Genomic DNA, 21,391 nt, shown 5'->3' with positions numbered 1-21,391 from the left:
CACTGCCGATGTAAGGCTAACTGGTCTATAATTCCCTGTTTTCTCTCTCCCTCCTTTCTTAAAAAGTGGAGTTACATTGGCTACCCTCCAGTCCACAGGAACTGATCCAGAAACATAAAAAATAGGTGCAGGAGGAGGCTATTCGGCCCATCGAGCCAGCACCGCCATTCATTGTGATCATGGCTGATTGTCCCCAATCAATAACCTGTGCCTGCCTTCTCCCCATATCCCTTGATTCCACTAGCCCCTAGAGCTCTATCTAACTCTCTCTTAAATCCATCCAGTGATTTGGCTTCCACTGCCCTCTGTGGCAGAGAATTCCACAAATTCACAACTCTCTGGGTGAAAAAGTTTTTTCTCACCTCAGTTTTAAATGGCCTCCCCTTTATTCTAAGACTGTTGTCCCTGGTTCTGGACTCGCCCAACATTGGGAACATTTTTCCTGCATCTATCTTGTCCAGTCCTTTTATAATTTTATATGTTTCTATAAGATCCCCTCTCATCCTTCTAAACTCCAGTGAATACAAGCCTAGTCTTTTCAATCTTTCCTCATATGTCAGTCTCGCCATCCCAGGGATCAATCTCGTGAACCTACGCTGCACTGCCTCAATTACAAGGATGTCCTTCGTCAAATTAGGAGACCAAAAGAGTCGAGAGAACATTGGAAAATGATCACCAATGCATCCACGATTTCTAGGGCCACCTCCTTAAGTACTCTGGGGTGCAGACCATCAGGCCCTGGGGATTTATTTGCCTTCAGTCCCAACTGTTTACCTCACTGTTTCCTGACTAATGTGGATTCCCTTCAGTTCCTCCCTCCCACTAGATCCTCTGTTCCCCGGTATTTCCGGAAGATTGTTTGTGCCTTCCTTAGTGAAGACAGAACCAAAGTACTTGTTTAACTGTTCTGCCATTTCCTTGTTTCCCATTATAAATTCACCTGTCTCTGACTGTAAGAAACCTACTTTCGTCTTCACTAATCTTTTCCTTTTTACATATTTATAGAAACTTTTACAGTCAGTTTTTATATTTCCCGCAAGCTTTCTTTCATGCTCTTTTTCCTCTTCTCCTCAGCCTCACAATCCCACCCTTCCTCATCCCCTAATGGAGGCTCTGATCTCCACTCAGCCTCATTCACATCAACCCAACCCTGGTTTATGACAACAGTTCTATCTTTCAACTGATCCCTCCTAACCCCAGTTTATTGGCATTAGTTTATTATTGCCACTTGTACGAGATACAGTGATAAATGGTGAGCTATCCAGGTGAGTCATGCCTACATTAGCTGGTGCAAAAGGGAAATTAAACAGAATGCAAAGTACAGTGTTACAACACATTCTCACTGTGACCAGGTGGATTTCGTCCCACATCCCAAAGACACGTGGATATGGAGGTTAATTGGCTCTCTGTGAATCTCCTCTAATGTGTAGGGAAGTGCGACAACATAGTAGTGTGAATGGGTGATGGTCAACACGGACTTGGTTGGCAGAGAAACTCTTAGCAGTTTCTACACATGCTCCATGGAGATTGTGCTGTCCGGATTGCATCATTGCTTGGTCTCGCTATTGCAATATTTTCCACGCTGTATCTCGAAACTAAACAGTGCTTCAGCCCACCACAGTAGTATCATCAGAAGACTTAGAGTTGAATAGAGTTCAAGCAGAATTTGCCCATGGTGGTGAGTGGACTTGTAGTGTGGTAAGGAGCTGAGAATGCAAACCCAGAGGGGCTGGTGTTGGGATGTTTTGTTGCCAATCCTCTGTGCCACACTCCCACTGGCTCATCCCTGAGCCCGGTCTCTGTGTCTCTGTGCCACACTTCCACTGGATCATCTCCGAGCCGTCTCTGTGCTACACTCCCACTGGCTCATCTCCGAGCCCAGTCTCTGTGTTACACTCCCACTGGCCCAGTCTCTGTGCCACACTCCCACTGGCTCATCCCTGAGCCTGGTCGGTCTCTGTGCCACACTCCCACTGGCTCATCCCTGAGCCCGGTCGGTCTCTGTGCCACACTCCCACTGGCTCATCCCTGAGCCCAGTCTCTGTGCCACACTCCCACTGGCTCATCCCTGAGCCCAGTCTCTGTGCCACACTTCCACTGGCTCATCTCCGAGCCCAGTCTCTGTGCTACACTCCCACTGGCTCATCTCCGAGCCCAGTCACTGTGTTACACTCCCACTGGCCCAGTTTCTGTGCCACACTCCCACTGGCTCATCCCTGAGCCTGGTCGGTCTCTGTGCCACACTCCCACTGGCTCATCCCTGAGCCCGGTCGGTCTCTGTGCCACACTCCCACTGGCTCATCCCTGAGCCCAGTCTCTGTGCCACACTTCCACTGGCTCATCTCCGAGCCCGGTCTCTGTGCCACACTCTCACTGGGCAAAAGTGGAACAGGTTTTCAGGAGAAATTGTGAGATCTTACCTCAGATGCCAATAATGTCCACAGTGATAGGTGAACAACAAAGCAGTGGTTGGAGCCTCCTGGACAACACTCGTAGAATCATGGACAGAGTCACACAGCATGGAAACAGAGCTTTTAGCCCACGGCAGCTGTGATCAACATCAAGCGTCCACACTCCTTGCATGTTCACTTTTCCTTCTCCTTCACTCTCCCCACCTCCACCCCTGATTCTTCTGCCATCAATTCCACCCAGGGCAAATTAAAGCAGCCAGTTAACCTACCAACTAGAACACATCTTTGGCATGTAGTAGAAAGCAGAGCACCCAAGAGAAACCCACACAATCCACCGAACACGCAAACTCCACCAGCCAGCACCCACAGGGTCAGGACTGAATCCAGGTAGTCCTGAGTTACCTTCACTCACCGCTGCCCCACTCTGCTGCCACATCATCAGCAACAAGAATCCTCTTAGTGAAAATAACGAGGATGTGAACTTACCAAAGATCAACAAATAACGAGGATGTGAACTTACCAAAGATCAACAAATGGAGAGCAGCCTTTGCTTTATTATTTGCACTGAAGTACAATACGACAGAGTTCTCCTCAACTGTGTGTAAGGCTGGTCTGGATATATATTCAACATCAACCACTGCACACTGCAATACCAATTCATCTTTAGCACACTCCAATTGTCAAATAGCTTTGCTATTTGCTAACCTACATTTGTAACAACATTGCAAAAAAACCATAAAACAAATAATGCTAAAACTTTATGCAGCAGACTGCAGGTTATATTCTACACACAGTACTTTTTATAATCCTGGTAAAATTTGCTGCAACTGTACTAAATCAAAACTTAAAATTACCATTAAAATGTTTAATTTTTACACAATGTGCATTCGTAAAATAACTTGTAAGTTAACAAACTATTTGGTTTCAGCAGAAATTTTCAGTGGCGATTTCTTTCCTCAGGAGTCTGGTCTCTTGAGAACGGCGCTGAACTTGAGGGCTGTGTTGTCTGGTTTTAAGATAACTTCCACCAATGTAAAAATGCTTATTACCTGCATAACAAAGTTCAATGTCAAGTCAATAAAGTTTAAATTAATAAAATGAAACCTCCAATTTCAAAGATTTTTTAAAAAATGAGTAAACCTTTCACAAGTGATAACTAGCTTAAGCAATAAAAACGTGGACCTTTGACATCAGTCCAGTTAACTATAGAATGTGTACTATCTGAAAGTTTATTAAACTTGTTAAAGTTCATTCAGTTCACCATCAGAATTTAATTTTGTGAACTCCAGGTACTGATTTACAGAAATGTATTTTTCATTTAATTTCAATATCCTAATTTACTATTAAATCGCATCATGTTTAACAATATGGAGAGAATGCAATCATATCGTCCAATACTATTTTAAAAGGTAAAAACAAATGCAAAGGATAATGAAAATTTCAATGGCAAAATAAATGGTATGGTTCAGTGCAAGATTGGTCAGTGACAGCCACAAGCAAGTACCTGACAAGCTGGTTTCTCATCCTGTGTCCCTGGTTCCCACATCAATCTTAGTTCAGGGTTCTTTCCTACTCTCTGAAAAGTAAACCCTTGGAGCGGAAGACCCTACAACAATGCAAGAGAGGGGGTGGATAGTTAATATTAATGAATGGAATACAAGGTTTGGCATTTTGAATAAAGAGAAAACAACGACACAAAGTGATTTATATTTATGGACATAATTTCCACACGTTTCACAGCTGACTTTCAGGTTCGTAATTACATTTGGAGAAAAACATTTCCCATCCAAATGTAACCTTTCCAAAGTTTGGTGTTAAGTTGAAGTACACACTTGCGAGATCCTTTGGAAGAACAATGGACTTTCACGTTCCAAGATGGAAAGTTCTGTTTGGAACTCTCAAATTACAATAGCAACAGACAGCAAACACTTTCAACCGCAATTGACTTGCATATTGAAAACCGTTGCTCATTGAGTATATCTGTAAAGCTTAAAAAAAGTTAAAGCTTTACTCTATTGACAATTTACAGCACCACTCCTAATTTGCATAAAATAATTAAAATAAATACACCTGGCCCAACAGAAATAGGCAAGGGCCAAATGCAGACAAATGGGACTAGCCCAGTATGACATGGCGGGTGGCATGAACATGATAATCCAAAGGATTTGTTTCCTTGTATAGCTCAATGATTAATCAATAATAATGCAATTAACCTTTCATCATGTGAAATGCTTGCCCTCGCAGTTATAGATTAGTACCCCAAGACATTCATTGCTGGAGCAGGAACAGTCACTTCATTTCTTTGGAATTGGCCTCTGATAAAGTACCACACACTGCATTGTAAAGTTATTTCCATTGAACTCTGGTATACATCCCAAGGTGGCAGAGACTAACTTCATGTCTTCAGCCTCAATGTTGGAGGAAAAAATTATTAAACATTGCTTATTGAATGAAATGAACAAACTGGCATTCAGTCTGCCACCATTTGCGATGCATTCAGGATGAGGGCACTGGAATTACAGAAACAAATATTCTTTCCCATCAAAACAGTTAATGTAATTTGCAATGGGCCCAGTGATAGTTGAACAACGACCTATGCATCTTCTTTGGGAATTGGCAGGTGCTTCAGTATAGGGTAGACCTGGCCTTCATCAGCACAGGTGAGTGACTGGACCGCCACCTTGCAGCGACACCACTGAAATCCCAACTGTGGAAATGAAATTCATTTAATTAAATCCATTTTGCATGAATGTAATGATGGTAATGAAGCTACTGGACTATAATGAAAGCCCATTTGGCTCATTAATGTCCTTTGGGACAGGGAATCTGTCATTCCTGGCTCAGCTGGCCAGCCACACAACTGTGGTCGGCCCATAACTGAGCTCTGGAGTGAAATAGCAATGAGGATTGGGCAATAAACGTGGCTCTTGCTATTGCCATCCTTATTGTGGGAACCAATTAAAGTTAGAACGGTTCCAACTTGTTGCATTAACAGATGTTGCAACAGCAGGGAATCGACCTTTAAAATTGTAACAACTTCAGAAAAGTTTTCTAAAACTCATTACAAATGTACAGACATTGGCACACTCAATGCCTGATTATTACGGTTCTCTGTACATTCATACTGTGAGCTTTGGTATTACTTCAACCTCAAAAAATGCATGGAGACCAGCACTCAGTCCACAGGAGTGAACCTGAGATACTGAAGACGGCAGATGCTGGCATCCCCAGCAAAACACAAAGTGCTGGAGGAACTCAGCAGGTCAGGCAGCATCTCTGGAGAGAGGGAATGGGTGATATTTCGGGTCGAGACCCTTCTTCAGGCTGGGAGTTTAGCAACATGCTCTCTCACTGCTCCCCATCTATGTCTCTTCTACTAGTGATGGCAGATGCTGGAATCCCCAGCAAAACACAGAGTGTTGGAGAACAGTGGGTAGGCTTTTCCCTTTGAGAGTGGGGAAGATTCCAACAAGGGGACATAGCTTCAGAATTGAGGGACAAAGGTTTAAGGGTAACATGAGGGGGAACTTCTTTACTCAGAGGGTTGTGGCTGTAAGGAATGGGCTTCCGGTGGAAGTGGTGGAGGCTGGCTCGATTTTATTATTTAAGAGTAAATTGGATAGGTATATGGATAGGAGGGGATTGGAGGGTTATGGTCTGAGTGCAGGTAGATGAGACTAGGTCAGGGAGAATGGTCGGCGTGGACTGGTAGGGCCGGACAGGCCTGTTTCCATGCTGTAGTTGTTATATGTTATATATGTTATAGTGTGTCAGGCAGCATCCATGGAGAGAATGGACAGAGGGCGTTTCAGGTCAGGACTGATGCTGAAGTGAAACATTCCCACCACAGATGCTGCCTGACCTGTGTGTCCAGCACTTTGTGTTGTGAAGTGTGGCGCTGAGCTCCTACTGCCTGCCACTGTGATTCCCCACCCCAGTCTGGCTGTGACATCCTGCACTCTTACAACAGAGCCCAGGTAAGCCCAGCACCACCTCAGCTGCCACCTGGGCATGTTTCAGTTTTACACGCTCAATATCAAAGCTACAACCTAAACCAACTGGCTCTATCTGGAGAGAAGGATTGGGTGACATTTCAGGTCGCGACCCTTCTTCAGACTTCAGACATCAGTCTGAAGAAGGGGCTCGACCAGAAACGTCACCCATTCCTTCTCTCCAGAGATGCTGCCTGTCCCGCTGAGTTACTCCAGCATTTTGTGTCTACCTTCGATTTAAACCAGCATCTGCCGTTTTCTTTCCCACACAATTAGCTCCATCTGTTTATTTGGGAACTGGCCATATTTGCCTCCATCCTATCTTCCCTATTCCATTTTTTGTACAGTTGCTAAGCTTTTCCAGCATTTTTTGTGTTTATCACGTCTACAAATTTGCTTGAAGTGGATTGCGGAATGGTTCTCAGTGATCCATATCCCTCCGTTCCCTGTCAGGAAACAACTGTGGCCAGATACCTTGATGCCAATGTGTGAATCAGTCTCAGGAAGGACGCTGACCAGAGTGTTCAGGCTCAGGTTGACCCTGAGGCCAGATGACCAAGGCACCGTGAGTGGGGCGGAATCAATTACAATCCCTAGGACTGGCAAAAGAAATGCTCACCATTCATCTCTTTGGAATGGACGGCTACTTTTGATTTTCCTAATGAGCTGCTAGAAACTAAATATTTCATTTGGGTTTTTGAACGGTCTGCATCCTATTTACCAGCTTTGGGATGAATCAGTTATGGAAAGGTGACATGCTAAACAAGAACAGCTGCAAGAAGATTTTTTTCTAGACTATTGAATTGGAAAGTTGTGCTAGTTTCAAAGAAATGCATTAAAAAACTTTTTTTTGTGTGATAATGTACTTAACAGTACCGCATCTGGAAACTGATAAAAGATAAACATTAAACTATAGTCTAAGTGAATAACTAGTTTGGAAAATATTCCAAGCATATTTAATGAACAAAACTTACATTGCAGTAGATTCTCTTCTGAATACCATATCGCAGAACCAGCACATCAAAGGCCTGGTCCAAAACAGCCATCACCATCGCTTCAGAGTCCAGGGGACCACATTCCTAATGCAACATATTAAAGAACTTTGAATAATCACAAACCACATTCTCCCATGAGATATTGTGTAGATGGAGTCAATGGTGGGGAGTCTGGTTTATGTGATGGACTGGGCTACATTTGCAATTCTCCGCAATTTCTTGGGGTCTTGGGCAGAGTTGTTCCCAAACCCAAGCTGTGATGCAGCGCAACAATATACACAAAATGCTGGATTAACTCAGCGGGCCAGGCAGCATCTCTGGAGAGAAGGAATGGGTGACCTTCTGAAGAAGGGTCTCGACCCGAAACGTCACCCATTCCTTCTCTCCAGAGATGCTGCCTGACCCGCTCAGTTACTCCAGCATTTTGTGTCTACCTTCGATTTAAACCAGCATCTGCAGTTTCCTTTCCTACAGCCCAACAGTATGCTTTCTACGGTGCAACTAGAGAAGTTTGTAAGAGTTATAAGAGACATGCCAAATTTCCTCAGTCTCTTAAGGAAGTCGAGGAGTTGATGTGTCTTCTTGGCTGTCACTTCAATGTGGTGGTGCACAACAGATCATTGGTAATATTAACCCCAAGGAACTTGAAGCTCTCAACCATTTCCACTTTAGCACCATTGATACTGATTGGGACATTGACTACACCTCGCTTCCTGAAGTAAATAACTAGCTCCTTCATCTTGCTGACGTTGAGGAAGGGTAGTAGCCCTGACTCCATGTTGAGGGAGAGTTGTAGCCCTGACTGCACATTGAGGGAGAGTTGTAGTGCTGACTCCACTTTGAGGGAGAGGTTGTAGTCCTGACAGCACATTGAGGGAGAGTTGTAGTCCTGACTGCACGTTGAGTAGAGGTTGTAGTCTTGACTCCACGTCACTAAGCTCTCTATCTCCCTCCTGTACTGTCTCATCATGGTTCATGATCTGGCGCACCACATCGGTGTCATCTGCAAACTTTAACGGTCTTCTTGAGTCAGTCTTGAGAATTGTTGGCAGCAAAACTCAGGGTAAAGAGTGCTAATTAATTTCCATAATTATTGCAAGCATTGTCAGCATCATCTACATGCTGAGAAAAAAGATACACACAAATTCAGGTCAATCTTGGGCTTTGCACAGGCACAATCTCTCTCAAACCACTTTTGTACAGTCATTTACCTGTGCTGGATTTGGCTTTGTGTCATAAAATGCAAGATCCTGGGGTTTGCATTACTATCTTTGGCTCCTTTATCTCATTGACAAAATCACAAACCCACAAACAATGCATGTCGACTTATAATGCTGGAGCAACTAAGCTTGCTTCTGTGGTCCAAACCATCCCAGAATCTGACCTAACGTTATTGCATGTTCTTCATCTCAGAACAAAATGTGTTTGTTTTATATTCTCTTTCTCCAAGACTATTGGTGAAGAGAGTTAAAATAAAATAACCTTATTTAATTCTATTGGCCATTACCCCTTATCAAAATGTTGTTCTCTTCAGAGTTACACCTGTCTACTTCTGGTTTCCTGCTGATTCCCTGAGTTTCATTCGGCCTATACTTTTCAAATGTGTTGGAAGGAACTGTAGATGCTGGTTTACACCGAAGATAGAAACAAAAAGCTGGAGTAACTCAGCGGGACAGGCAGCATTTCTGGAGAGAAGGAATGGGTGACGTTTCGGGTGGAGACCCTTCTTCAGATCTTTCCTTAATACGTTCTTCAACATTTGCTTACATATGAGCTAATGGTCCATAAATCTCCATTTTGTGTCAGGCTTTATTTGGAGGGTGACAGAGGTGGAAGGGGTTAAAACAAAGTCATTACAGAGATGATGTCAATCTTATGTGTTGTTATTTACAATATAATATAACAATAAACTGTCAATAATTCTAATTGTAACAGTTCCACACCTTGTTGCCCAGTTGCTGCTCTGTGCAGCTCTGACCATGCTGAACTCTGTTGGACTGTTTAAATCTGGTTCAGTGCCATTTACTTTCCCAAGAGTATTTTCATTTTGCTTATACATCTATTTATTTTGGATGAAAGAACATTCAGTTCAGCATCAAGCCTAGCTTCTTTGAGTTTAGTCTTGGATACGGGATACACTGATACTGACGGCACATCGGGTGATTGCGTTGAGTGTTACTGAGCCACACAAGTTGTGGAACAACTCAGGCGGTAACCATGGTGTGGAGATGAGTTAAATGATATCAGCCTTGGCAGCAGTGGAAGCCTTTGTGCCCTGGAGCTAAAGGGAAACAAATGCCAGTGTTCCTGCTCCCGACTGCTATTCCTATTACTGGAAGACAGACAGGAATATCCGATGGAGGGCAGGATTAGACCTGATTGTGTTAACCCCAAGACCAAATATCCCGCTGACTAACAAAATCCACTTCAGACAAATAAAGATGATGGAAGTTAAGGCTGCCGAGCCCACCCCTCAGAACTGATATAGACTCAAGAGTGTGGAAAATACTGCAAATATGAACCTCAGCAAGGACTATGTAGAAAATAACATCTTTATAATGATTAAACATGTGCATAAAATAGCTTCCTACTCAAATAGTTGCCCTGAAGGATAAATCATTGATGAAAATACAACTGATTAATAACTAGTCCAACATTCTGAAAAGTCTAAAGTGGTAAAAGGTTTTTTTGACTACTAGAAAATTAAATTTCAGGCTATTAAAAACACTATCAATTTAACTATCAATGATACAATGGTACAACACTTGTCATGAAATTCTATTGTAGTTATTACCAAAAACTTCAACGATAACCATCTATAAGCTGTCTTTAATGCTAATTAAGAACTAAAGAGTCTGAAGAAGGGTCAAGACTCTTCCCACCCCGTTTCCTGTAAAAACTCTATCCTGTACTCCCAATTCCTCCGTCTACGCCGCATCTGCGCTCAGGATGAGGTTTTCCATTCCAGGTCATCGGAGATGTCCTCATTCTTTACGAAACGGGGGTTCCCCTCTTCCATTACAGATGAGCTCTCACTAGGGTCTCCTCTATATCCCACAGCTCCGCTCTTGCTCCCCCTCTCCCCATTCGTAACAAGGATAGAGTCCCCCTTGTCCTCACCTTCCACCCCATCAGCCAGCATATCCAACAAATTATTCTCCAACATTTCCATCACCTCCAACGAGATCCCACTTCTGGCCACATCTTCCCATCTGCTTTCCACAGAGACCGTTCCCTCCGTAACTCCCTGGTCCACTCGTCCCTTCCCACCCAAACCACCCCCTCCCCAAGTACTTTCCACTGCAATCGCAGGAGATGCAGCACCTGTCTCTTTACCTCCCCCCTCGACTCCATCCAAGGACCCAAACAGTCTTTCCAGATGAGGCAGAGGTTCACCTGCACCTCCCCCAACCTCATCTATTGTATCCGCTGTTCCAAATGTCAACTTCTCTACATCGGCGAGACCAAGCGCAGGCTTGGCGATCATTTCGCTGAACACCTTCGCTCAGTCCGCCTTAACCAATCTGATCTCCCGGTGGCTCAGCACTTCAACTCTCTCTCCCATTCCCAATCTGAACTTTCTGTCCTGGGCCTCCACCATTGTCAGAGTGAGGCTCAGCGCAAATTGGAGGAACAACACCTCATATTTCGCTTGGGCAGTTTACACCCCAGCGGCATGAACATTGACTTCTCTCACTTCAGGCAGTCCCTGCTTCCCCCCTTATCCCCTCCCCTTTCTCAGTTCTCCTACTTGTCTTCCTGTCTCTGACTACATCCAATCTTTGTCCTGCCCCTTCCCCTGACATCAGTCTGAAGAATGGTCTCGACCCGAAATGTCACCCATTCTTTCTCTCCAGAGATGCTGCCTGACCCGCTGAGTTACTCCAGCATTTTGTGTCATCCTTGTAGGGAAGTCTGCTCATGCTATTTGGGAGGGTTTAGATTAAGCTGCATGGGGTGGGAGGTATTCTCTGCCACAGAGGGCAGTGGAGGCCAAATCACTGGATGAATTTAAGAGAGAGTTAGATACAGCTCTAGGGGCTAGTGGAATCAAGTGATATGGGGAGAAGGCAGGCACGGGTTATTGATTGGGGAAGATCAGCCATGAGCACAATGAATGGCGGTGCTGGCTCGAAGGGCCGAATGGCCTCCTCCTGCACCTATTTTCTATGTTTCTATGTATTGTCGTAGTGCAGCAAGTGGGAATCTGACTCAGATATTGAGGAAGTACAGCGGACAGGGCAGGCACAGACAGGTCAGGAAGAGTGCGAGGATCAGCTACAGCTACTTTATACCAGAGCTTCACAGATCAGACAGATTAGTTTGGAGCATGGACCATGAATTAGAATGACAAAATTATCACAATCGCGGGCAGACACGTCGCTGCGGGAAGGACAGGACGGGCTGCTTCGTTTTTGCCTAGTCTTCGTTCATTTAGAAATTTTACGTGCTATTTATGTATAAGTCGTGCTTCTCTGTTGTCCGAGTCTAGTCTGAGATGTTTCTGCAAGCTGGAGTTTTCAATGTACGTCATTGTGTTTGTGCAGATGACAATCAACTCAACTTGAGCTTGAATTTAGATGTGGCTCAGTTAAATCCCTAAATTGGGGTAAGAGTGATTTCCATAGCGTAATAGAGGATGTGAAGACACTGGTTTGGGAACAGATTCTTATGATTAAAACGACATCTGATGAGCAGGAGTCTTTCAAAGGGGAGTTAGTGGGAGTTCAGGGCCAGCATGTTCTGGGAAGGATGAAAGGCTGAGAAGGTACGGTTAGTAGGGTCGCCAATTGTCCTGTATTAGCAGGGACATTCCATATTTTGGGCTAAATTAGTTTGTCCCGTACGGGACTGCCCTTGTCCCGTATTAGTAGGGTTGCCAACTTCCTCATTCCCAAAGAAGGGACAAAGGGTAACATCACCGCCCCGCGCCTCACATGACCTCACCCAGCCAGCGGCCACGTGCTCCCACTCCACCAATGGTGGCCGCCCGGGCCGCTGGCTGGGTGAGGTCATGTGGGGCGCGGGGCAGTGACATCACCTTGTCCCGTATTTGGGAGTGAGGAAGTTGGCAACTCTAACGGTTAGAGATATATCCTTGGATATATATGAGCACCCTTTGCTCTCCACTTGGGGCTCCTGCACCCTCTCTCCACATGTTCAGCGGTCAATGCTTTGGCTCTCACTAACAGCGCCGTTTCTGGCTTCTCCCTTTTCCTTTCCCGATAGTCTCTGCCATCTTTGCTCCAACTTTACTTTGCTTTAATTTCTCCCGCGTTGTCACCCTTCAGCACCAGAGTCTTGTTACTCGTGGTGTTATCTCTGGCTGCAGCATTCACAATTAATTCTCATCGGTAACCTGCAGCAGCTGAACTCAGAATGATTCCCAGCTGCTATTAGGCAGGGCCTACACTGCAAGACAAGGCGCTGGTCTGCACTCATACTGACAGGGGCCAGGCCAAAAGCACACTGACAGTGGACATACGTAACGGCTGTTGGCCCCCGCTCCGCCAGCAATCCCTCTCACACTTGCACAGTGTGCAGTCCCTTCCCTGCTCCTGCTACAACGGACATCAGCAAAACAACCTCAGGAATCAGATAAATAATCCTTGGTATCCTTACCTTCACAAAAACAGAGAAAAATATGTCTGCGCTAAGCTCCTGCGCTTTTTTTGAGGCACTTTTTTTCTCATTGCAATGGTCTGCTTGTTTCTGAATCTCACTTTTATTAAGGCCAACCTGTTGACCAGAACCTGAAAAACAAAATCCAGAATACCAGCGAATATTAAAGGCAGCTATTAATCGACAATTATAATGTCAACATGCCGCACTTGAAAGTTTATTATTGGTTTAGCGGAGTTTATAAAAATGGCTAATTATTCCAGTGGAAACCAAAATTAAAATGTTGTATTGATAAAGTGCAATCATTGAGTTATTACAAACTTTCAGCTTATTATGCCCATTTCAATTGATATTATGGTTACATTTATACTTTGCCTCGATGCTAGCATAAATTAGGAATTCACAGTATGAGACTAATTTGTTCTGTGAATAATAAAATGTGAGGTTAAATGGTGAGTCTACCACCGAAAAAACTAAAAGTTAGTTTAGTTTAGAGATTGACGAACTGTACACTGCAAGAGCCAGGAAGTGGGCGGGCAAGACCATCTCTGACCCCTCTCACCCTGGCCACAAATTCTTCAAAGCACTTCCCTCTGGAAGGTGACTCCGGACTGTCAAAGCTGCCACAGCCAGACATAAAAAAGCATTTTTCCACGAGTGATAGTTCTACTCAATAACCAAAGTCTGTAGTCTCATTTTTGCTCTGGTTTATTTTCACCCACATGTTTAGACCGTAATGTTATATCCTTATTGTTTTGATGTGGTTATGCTTTATTCTTAATTGTTAATTGTATGTTGTCATTTGTGAGCGGAGCACCAAGGCACATTCCTTGTATATGCACATACTTGGCCAATAAACTTATTCATTCATTCATTCATTCATTCATTCATTCATTCATTCATTCAGATACAGCGCGGAAACAGGCCTTTCGGCCCACTGAGTCCACACCGACCAGCGACCCCCGCACATCTGCACTATCCTACACACACTAGGGACACTTTTACATTGATACCAAGCCAATTAACCTGTAAGCCTTGGAGTGTAGGAGGAAACCAAAGATCTGAGAGAAAACCCACGCAGTCAGGGGAAGAACGTACAGACAGCAACCGTAGTGAGGATTGAACCTGGGTCCCTGGCGCTGTGAGGCAGCAACTCTACCGCTGCACCACCATGCGAGTTTTGTGACTTTCAGTGGTATTTCTTTAATTTGTAAGGCGGATATTACTTACCCAAGTGTTTCAAGGGAAGGATGCTTTATGCAAATGTGCAATGGATATTGTTAATAAACAAAATATTGTTAGCACAGATATATTTCAACACTCTCAGCAGCTCAGGCAAAACCAGGCAATCGCACATCAGATTGTTTATTAGAGAAACTCGGGTTTTATTTGGAGAGACTGGGTTAAAACTGAAGACCAAAACAGAAATGATCTCCAGCCTTTATCCTTGCACTGACAAAACAACACAGCATGACCTAAATGATTTGGAATTATCACTAAAGAGTTCTTGCTGTCAGCATCACTGCCACAGCGGCTCCAGAGAAAACTGTGTGAGAGGGAACGGGAATCTTGTAGCAACTCATCCACAAGAAAGCTTTTCATGTTCAATGTTTTTTATTATAGAGTCAAGACAAGAGGCGAGTGTTTTATTGTCACAAGTCCTGAAACGCAACAATTAAATTCTTACTTTCAGCAGCACAGCAGATATGTTAGAAATTACAAAGAACTGGTATGTTGAAAGTAAAATACTGTGAGTTATGGTGTAAATACTCAGCTCAGCCAGGATTGTGTGACAGCTCATTGTTTATAATAATGACTTACATTTAGATGTAGGGGCCAGGATGTTTGCCAATGCTATTGACATTGAGAGTGCGCTCATTAGTCAGGAAGGGAGCCCTTGGCTGCAGGAGGGTATCTGGGGATTGTTAAATGCAGCAAATGGAAATCAATCTACAGATGTGTGAGGAGTTATATGGTTATATGAGTGTAATCGAGAACCAGAGGATACAGGTTTAAGGTGAATGGGGAAAGATTTAATAGGAACCCGAGAAGCAACTTTTTTTACACAAAGGGTGGTAGGTGTATGGAATGGCACGATCCAGGTGTATAGGGCGGCAAGGTGGCACAGCGGTAGAGTTTCTACCTTACAGCGCTTAAAGTACCTGAGACCCGGGTTCGATCCTGACTACGGGTGCTGTCTGTACGGAGTTTGTACGTTCTCCCCGTGACCTGCGTGGTTTTTCTCCGAGATCTTCAGTTTCCTCCCACACTCCAAAGACGTACAGGTTTGTAGGTTGATTGGCTTGGTGTATGTGTAAATTATCTCTAGTGTGTGTAGGATAGTCCTAATGTGCGGGGGTCTCTGGTCGGACTCGGTTGGCCGAAGGGCGTTTCCACGCTGTACCTATATACTAAACTAAACAAGCTGTTGGAGGAGGTAGTTGAGGCAGGTACTATTGTGACGCTTAAGAAACATTTAGACAGGTACATGGATAGGATAGGTTCAGAGGAATATGAGCCAAATGCAGGCAGGTGGGACTGGTGTAGATGGGGCATGTTGGTTGGCGTGGGCAAGTTGGGCCGAAGGGCCTGTTTTCATGCTGTATGACTCTATGAGGAGGTAGCTGAGACCAGTTAACAATATTTAAAAGACATTTGGATAGGTACAAGGATAAGAAAAGTTCAGAGGAATATGGGCAAAATGTAGGCAGGTGGGGCTGGCTTAGATAGGGCACCTTGGTTGGCATGGATGAGTCAGGCTGCAGGCTGAAGGGCCTGTTTCCGTTCTGTGTGACTCTATGAATCTATAAACTTTGGAGATTTGTTTTCTAAGTTGATTCCCGACAATGTTTTAAACACATGCACTCAGATGCAGACACATACAAAAACACATGCATTCACAAGCAAAGGTTGTACAACTCACCGATTGATGCGGCAAGTAGCCGGTGGACAATGACATCAGCATAACGGCGGATGGGGGAAGTGAAGTGCGTGTAGAATGGCACATTGAGTGCATAATGGTGGAACAATGCCTCATCAAGGATGACTCCTGTGCAGAAGTACTGTGCCATCTGGAAAGACATTAAACACTTTGCAATGAAAGATGACGGGTAGTTTGTAGATGTTATATAAATCTGATTTCCAATTCTACTCTGCTTTTTACATTCCATTTACTCAACTGAAAAAAGAAAGGCTCAAAATGGTGCAATCGGATACTTCAGTATACTAGTTTAATCAGTTTAAACACAAAATCTGAATAAAATCTGACTTGGAGCAAGTTATATCATGCAAAAACCTTTTAAAATGTCTTTCTCAGAACATTAAAAGCTACACACTGCAATAATCGTCTAGTTTCACCATCGCTTAGTCACATGCACAAAACTTGGTTCGAGTTTTGTCATTCTAGCTATACTGAACCAATGGATGCAAAACGCAGAAATCTAGGAGGAAATCTAGGAGAAAATGAAAAATGGGACAAGAACGGACTTTTCAGAGATTTGGAAGTTGCAAGATGGCGCTGGACCGTGGCGACCCTCTGCTTGCTGTTCCAGAACAGGATCTATTATACACATGCACAGTGGGGTTGGACGAGATAGCATGCAGAACAAGCGTTTCACTGTATCTGTACACACAACCATAAATAAACTACATAGCGTTATACACAAAAAAAATCTGTTTTTAATGTTTCATAATGTCAATATGTGTGAGAATGCAGATTTAATCAAGTAACAAAAATATTCCTACGATCAAGTACATCATGGGAGATTATATTTAAATTTCAGATCATTACAATGGAATTACACTATTATTATTAGGTCTCGAGGTGTAATTAATAATCCAAACGATGCTTTCTGAAAAATTGATGGCTATATCTTTGAGTTACTACAAGAAACATCATTTAACTTTCTAATTTTTTCTGACTATTGAACAATGCTTCATCAGGAAGGACTCGTGCAGATGCACTGTGCCATCTGGAAAGAGATTAAATGCGTGTGCATTGAAAGATTACAGGCATGATTTATAGACTGGTTTCTGGTGTATACCACTTTAGTCTAACTGTGCCTCGATGGAGAATGAAGAACAAGATGTGAGCAAAGACAAAGATTCTGAATGTTGCAGAGTGAAGCAAGTAATTATCCTCACGTTACTTTGCAACAACAAACTCTTTAACGGGAATGTTTTAAATTCAGAGAGCTCTCCCTTACACATGCCTCAAACTCTAGCTTCTAATCATTCAGTTGTCAGGGTACAGCAATCTAGATGTAACACATCACTCTCATCTCTTTACGTTGAGAAACCAATTTAATGCACCGCAAGTGAGGATAGTTTTGGGGTGATATACCAACCATGTTCATGGAACATCTTAACTATCACACCATTGTATTGCTTTGTATATGTGCAGACATTAGGAGAAACAATGAAAAATATTTCCCCCATTATATTTGCATTATGATATATTAGAATACAATGCAGCTGCAAAGCTATGAATAAATATAGTTTGTTTTTAAAAAATCTATCTGCTGATATTTCCTCCCACAATTCCGTCTCAGGAGTGTTGCCAGTATATTTTTAAGTGGTGGCTGCTACAAGAGCTTCACAATGTACTGCTCAGGATATGTGCCGATGGCAATATTCCTTGCACTCTAGACAGTAAATGCTAAAATATTCTAGCAGATGACTTATGAAACAAAAGACAAATACCATGATAAATTAAATTCCTCTGTATCTAGTAATAGAAATGTTCGACCTAAAAACAATGCAAAAAAGCACTGCTAGGCAACCACACCAAACACCAGCTCATAATAACAGCGGGAAGTTGGGTGATGCCTGTCAGATATCTTGACCATTACATGATGAGAAACAACATACTGCTGCTTTCCTCGTGCCTATACATTACTGGGCTTCCACAATATTTATGTGGACAACTGCCAACCTCGAAAATGTAAAAGTTACTACAAATATATACTCTTAGTTTGATTGGCCTTTCCTATTAAATGATTAACATGGATGAAAGCAAGCGGACGGGGCAGATGAACATTTAACTGGCAAGCAAAGAGGTGCTTTTGGCTCAAACAACCTCTGGATAGTTCAACACACTTGCACAAGAAAGTGAGGAAATTTAACTTACATAATATTAGCAACTTGATCTTTTTTCCAAAACTTTTTACTTTGATATTAAACCATGAGGAATTGCATCATACTGGCAAGCAATAAGTTCAGGCACTAAAAGTTTGCGCCTTTCAGAGACCAATCTGAGGATAAACAATACAAGTTGGATCTCACTACAACTAGGTGTGGGCCTTCTGTGCCTGCACACCAAGCGCAGAAGCCCAGAGAAATGTGGGAGGATTCATCCATCACTTTGCATCAAGCCTGTCACTTGTGGAGCTCAGGGAGAGGGAAATGACTTTACGTCCGTGCTGAGGGAACAATGACCCAATGATCACCTGCAGGTTTTACAGGAGCTGGGGCAGTTGCCTTGACAACGTACTGTGTGAGTGGTGCCCCGGGGGTGTCGGGATGATGCTGGTGGCGTCTCTGATGCTGGAGGCTGGGGTGATGGGCCGTCCACATCCACAGCAGTGGACTGCAGCCATGGGGTCACAGCGGGTAATGATTCTGGACTGAACCGGCAGGGTTTGACCCAGGAGTCTTTCCAGGAATATTTCCTAAACTTTATTAAAATACTTGAGAGGCAAGAAGGGAAATATTACCCAAGAATTGGGGCCTGCAGTGGAGCAACTGTTGTTATTGTTGCCAACAAAACTCGCCATCATCCATCAACGCCTGCGGCGGACTGTCCACTTCTCCAACTCCTGGCACTGTCTCAAGTTTTAAGTGAATCGAGTTTGATAAGTTATGCCTGAGTGTGTGATTTAAAAACTCAAGACTGCCTTCATTTAACCGACTGCAAACACAGGGGAGCACCCATCTACTAGCAACTAAAATCTCTGTTCAACATCACCTTTTTGCAGAAATACAGCCCACTTCACCAAGTAATGATGGTAAACTGGCAGTTGACATTAATATCAAACCCACTCCATTTGGTGTGGTGCGAGGAAGTGATGCGTTTATTTGGGTAACTTCCTTATTTATGAAACCTAGCACTCAAATGTAGGGAGGCAGAATGTGTTTGATGAGCCCAGATCTGCACAGAACTTGAGGACCGCATTATTCTCAAGGCCAGGTCCTTGCGATCCAACCTTCCATGTACAATGCAGCAGAATGGTTTCTCATCAAACATTCTCTTTACACAGTCAACCCAAATATGAAGAAGATACATTATCACATGTTAATGGGTTTGTGAATGCAAGTTTGGTTATCGTAAATAATGCATCTCTCATTCAATGCAAAAGCAATTTGCAGAGTTCAAGCAAGTATTCATGAAATTTAAAAGAAAATTACCAATCGTTTTAACAAACTAAATAGTATTTTTGTACAAATAGAGCTGTATAAAAGTAAATGTCTCACCTGCATGGGGCGAGCACACATGTGGGTGAGGACTTCCTTCCTGGCGGCAGAATATTGATCTATTCCCAGTGTTTGATTTAAGCTTGTCTGTTTCACAAGTAACAAATAAACCATTATTACAGGTTACATCTCCTGGACAGCCTGTACTCATTTATGTTTCTCCAGCATCTCCTTCACCTTGTTAATCTCTTGCCTTCCACCTGATCACAAAGGTTCCTGCTGTGTCAGCTGTGCCTGAGTCCAATGCTCATGGGCACAAGTACGACTCAGTCTGAGCCCAGTAACTGAGGGTGAGATACACTCCGGGAGGTGCCATCTTTTGGATGAGACAAGAAATGGAGCCCTTGTCTGTTCTCCAAGGGAAGTAAAAAAAAGGTTTTGTGGCACCACAACAAGGGGCAGGGAGATATCCCTGGTGTAAAGATCAATATTTATCCCCCAATTGATTATCTGCTCACTCTCACATTGTTATGTGCAGGGGGGGTTGTTGCTAATGAATGGGGGGCTGTGTTTTGTTAGGGGTAGGGTGCTTGGTGGGTGCTTCACTTGCTTTGAGTTCGTTGAGATATTGTGAAAGAGATTTGAATGACACTGTACAGGCCACTCTCTCTGATGAACCAGCCATTCATTTTCCTGTTCTGATGAAAAGTGAGATTTATAGCTTTTCCCCCTGCTGAATATTTCCAGCAATTTCTGTTTGCATTCAAAGAGTTCGTTTTGGATTCATCAGAATATAATTCTAATTAAAGGCATTTTTGAAAATTCATAGGTAACAATGGATCAAAGATTTAACGACTAATATTTCTCTGATTGCCAAACATCAGGACAAAGATGCTGAGACAGTTTCAGATGAACTACCTTTCCTGTCCATGTCAGAACAAGATAGCTGTGATGTTCAGCCATCCCATCACCATTAGGGGCAGCACAGTGGCGCAGAGGTGGAGTTGCTGCCTTACAGCACCAGAGACCCAGGTTCCATCCTGACTATGGGTGCTGTGTGTACGGAATTTGTAAGTTCCCCCTGTGACCTCCGTGGGTTTTCTCCGGGTGCTCCGGATTCCTCCCACACTCTAAAGACGTGCAGGTTTCTAGGTAAATTGGTTTGGTATAATTGTAAATTGTTCCTCGTGTGTGTGATAATGTTAGTGTGCGGGAATCGCTGGTCGGGGCGGACTCAGTGGCCCGAAGGGCCTGTTTCCGTGCTGTCTCTCTAAATTAAACTGTTACATCTCCTCAGCTTTCCTCACCACAGATGCGGTGTGATATGCTGCTATTTTTGGCATTCTTTTTTATTTCAGACATCCAGGAAGCGCTGCACGCTGCAGCTCACGCTTCCAATGTTTCCTTTTGTTCAACGTTTCACTGTCAGCAGCGGATGTTACTGTTGCCTTCACAACCCACATCTCCACTCTCACACACTTTCCTCTTTCCCCCTCTCCTCCTCCCTCCAGTGCAATCTACAACACACTTGCCTTAGAAACATAGAAAATAGGTGAATAGACAATAGACAATAGGTGCAGGAGAAGGCCATTCGGCCCTTCGAGCCAGCACCGCCATTCAATGTGATCATGGCTGATCATTCTCAATCAGTACCCCGTTACTGCCTTCTCCCCATACCCCCTGACTCCGCTATCCTTAAGTGCTCTATCTAGCTCTCTCTTGAATGTATTCAGAGAATTGGCCTCCACTGCCCTCTGAGGCAGAGAATTCCACAGTGAAGGAGGAGGCCATTTGGCCCTTCGAGTCAGCACCGCCATTCATTGTGATCATGGCTGATCATCCACAATCAGTAACCCGTGCCTGCCTTCTCCCCATATCCCTTGATTCCACTAGCCCCATGAGCTCTTTTTAACTCTCTTTTAAATTTATCCTTCTCACTTCTCCAAATGATCAGGGCCAG

At 43.7% G+C, this 21,391-nt stretch overlaps 1 protein-coding gene across 1 annotated transcript in view; it reads right to left on the bottom strand.

Moving 5' to 3' along the window:
* Window positions 1-451: 451 nt before the first annotated feature.
* dis3l2 (DIS3 like 3'-5' exoribonuclease 2) overlaps window positions 452-21,391 on the bottom strand; it is a 150,959-nt gene continuing 130,019 nt past the window's right edge. The window contains exons 16-21 of the mRNA XM_078410894.1: window positions 19,492-19,578; window positions 15,944-16,091; window positions 13,021-13,151; window positions 7,378-7,482; window positions 3,916-4,017; window positions 452-3,460 (exon numbers count right to left, since the gene is read on the bottom strand). Of these exons, the coding sequence (XP_078267020.1) occupies window positions 3,368-3,460; window positions 3,916-4,017; window positions 7,378-7,482; window positions 13,021-13,151; window positions 15,944-16,091; window positions 19,492-19,578 (666 nt within the window). The 3' untranslated portion in view covers window positions 452-3,367. The remainder of the gene's footprint in view (window positions 3,461-3,915; window positions 4,018-7,377; window positions 7,483-13,020; window positions 13,152-15,943; window positions 16,092-19,491; window positions 19,579-21,391) is intronic.

The sequence above is a fragment of the Rhinoraja longicauda genome, chromosome 13, assembly GCF_053455715.1.
Source record: "Rhinoraja longicauda isolate Sanriku21f chromosome 13, sRhiLon1.1, whole genome shotgun sequence".
NCBI lineage: Eukaryota > Metazoa > Chordata > Chondrichthyes > Rajiformes > Arhynchobatidae > Rhinoraja > Rhinoraja longicauda.
Note: the sequence above shows the minus strand (reverse complement) of the source record. Positions and strands in the feature narration are given on the sequence as shown.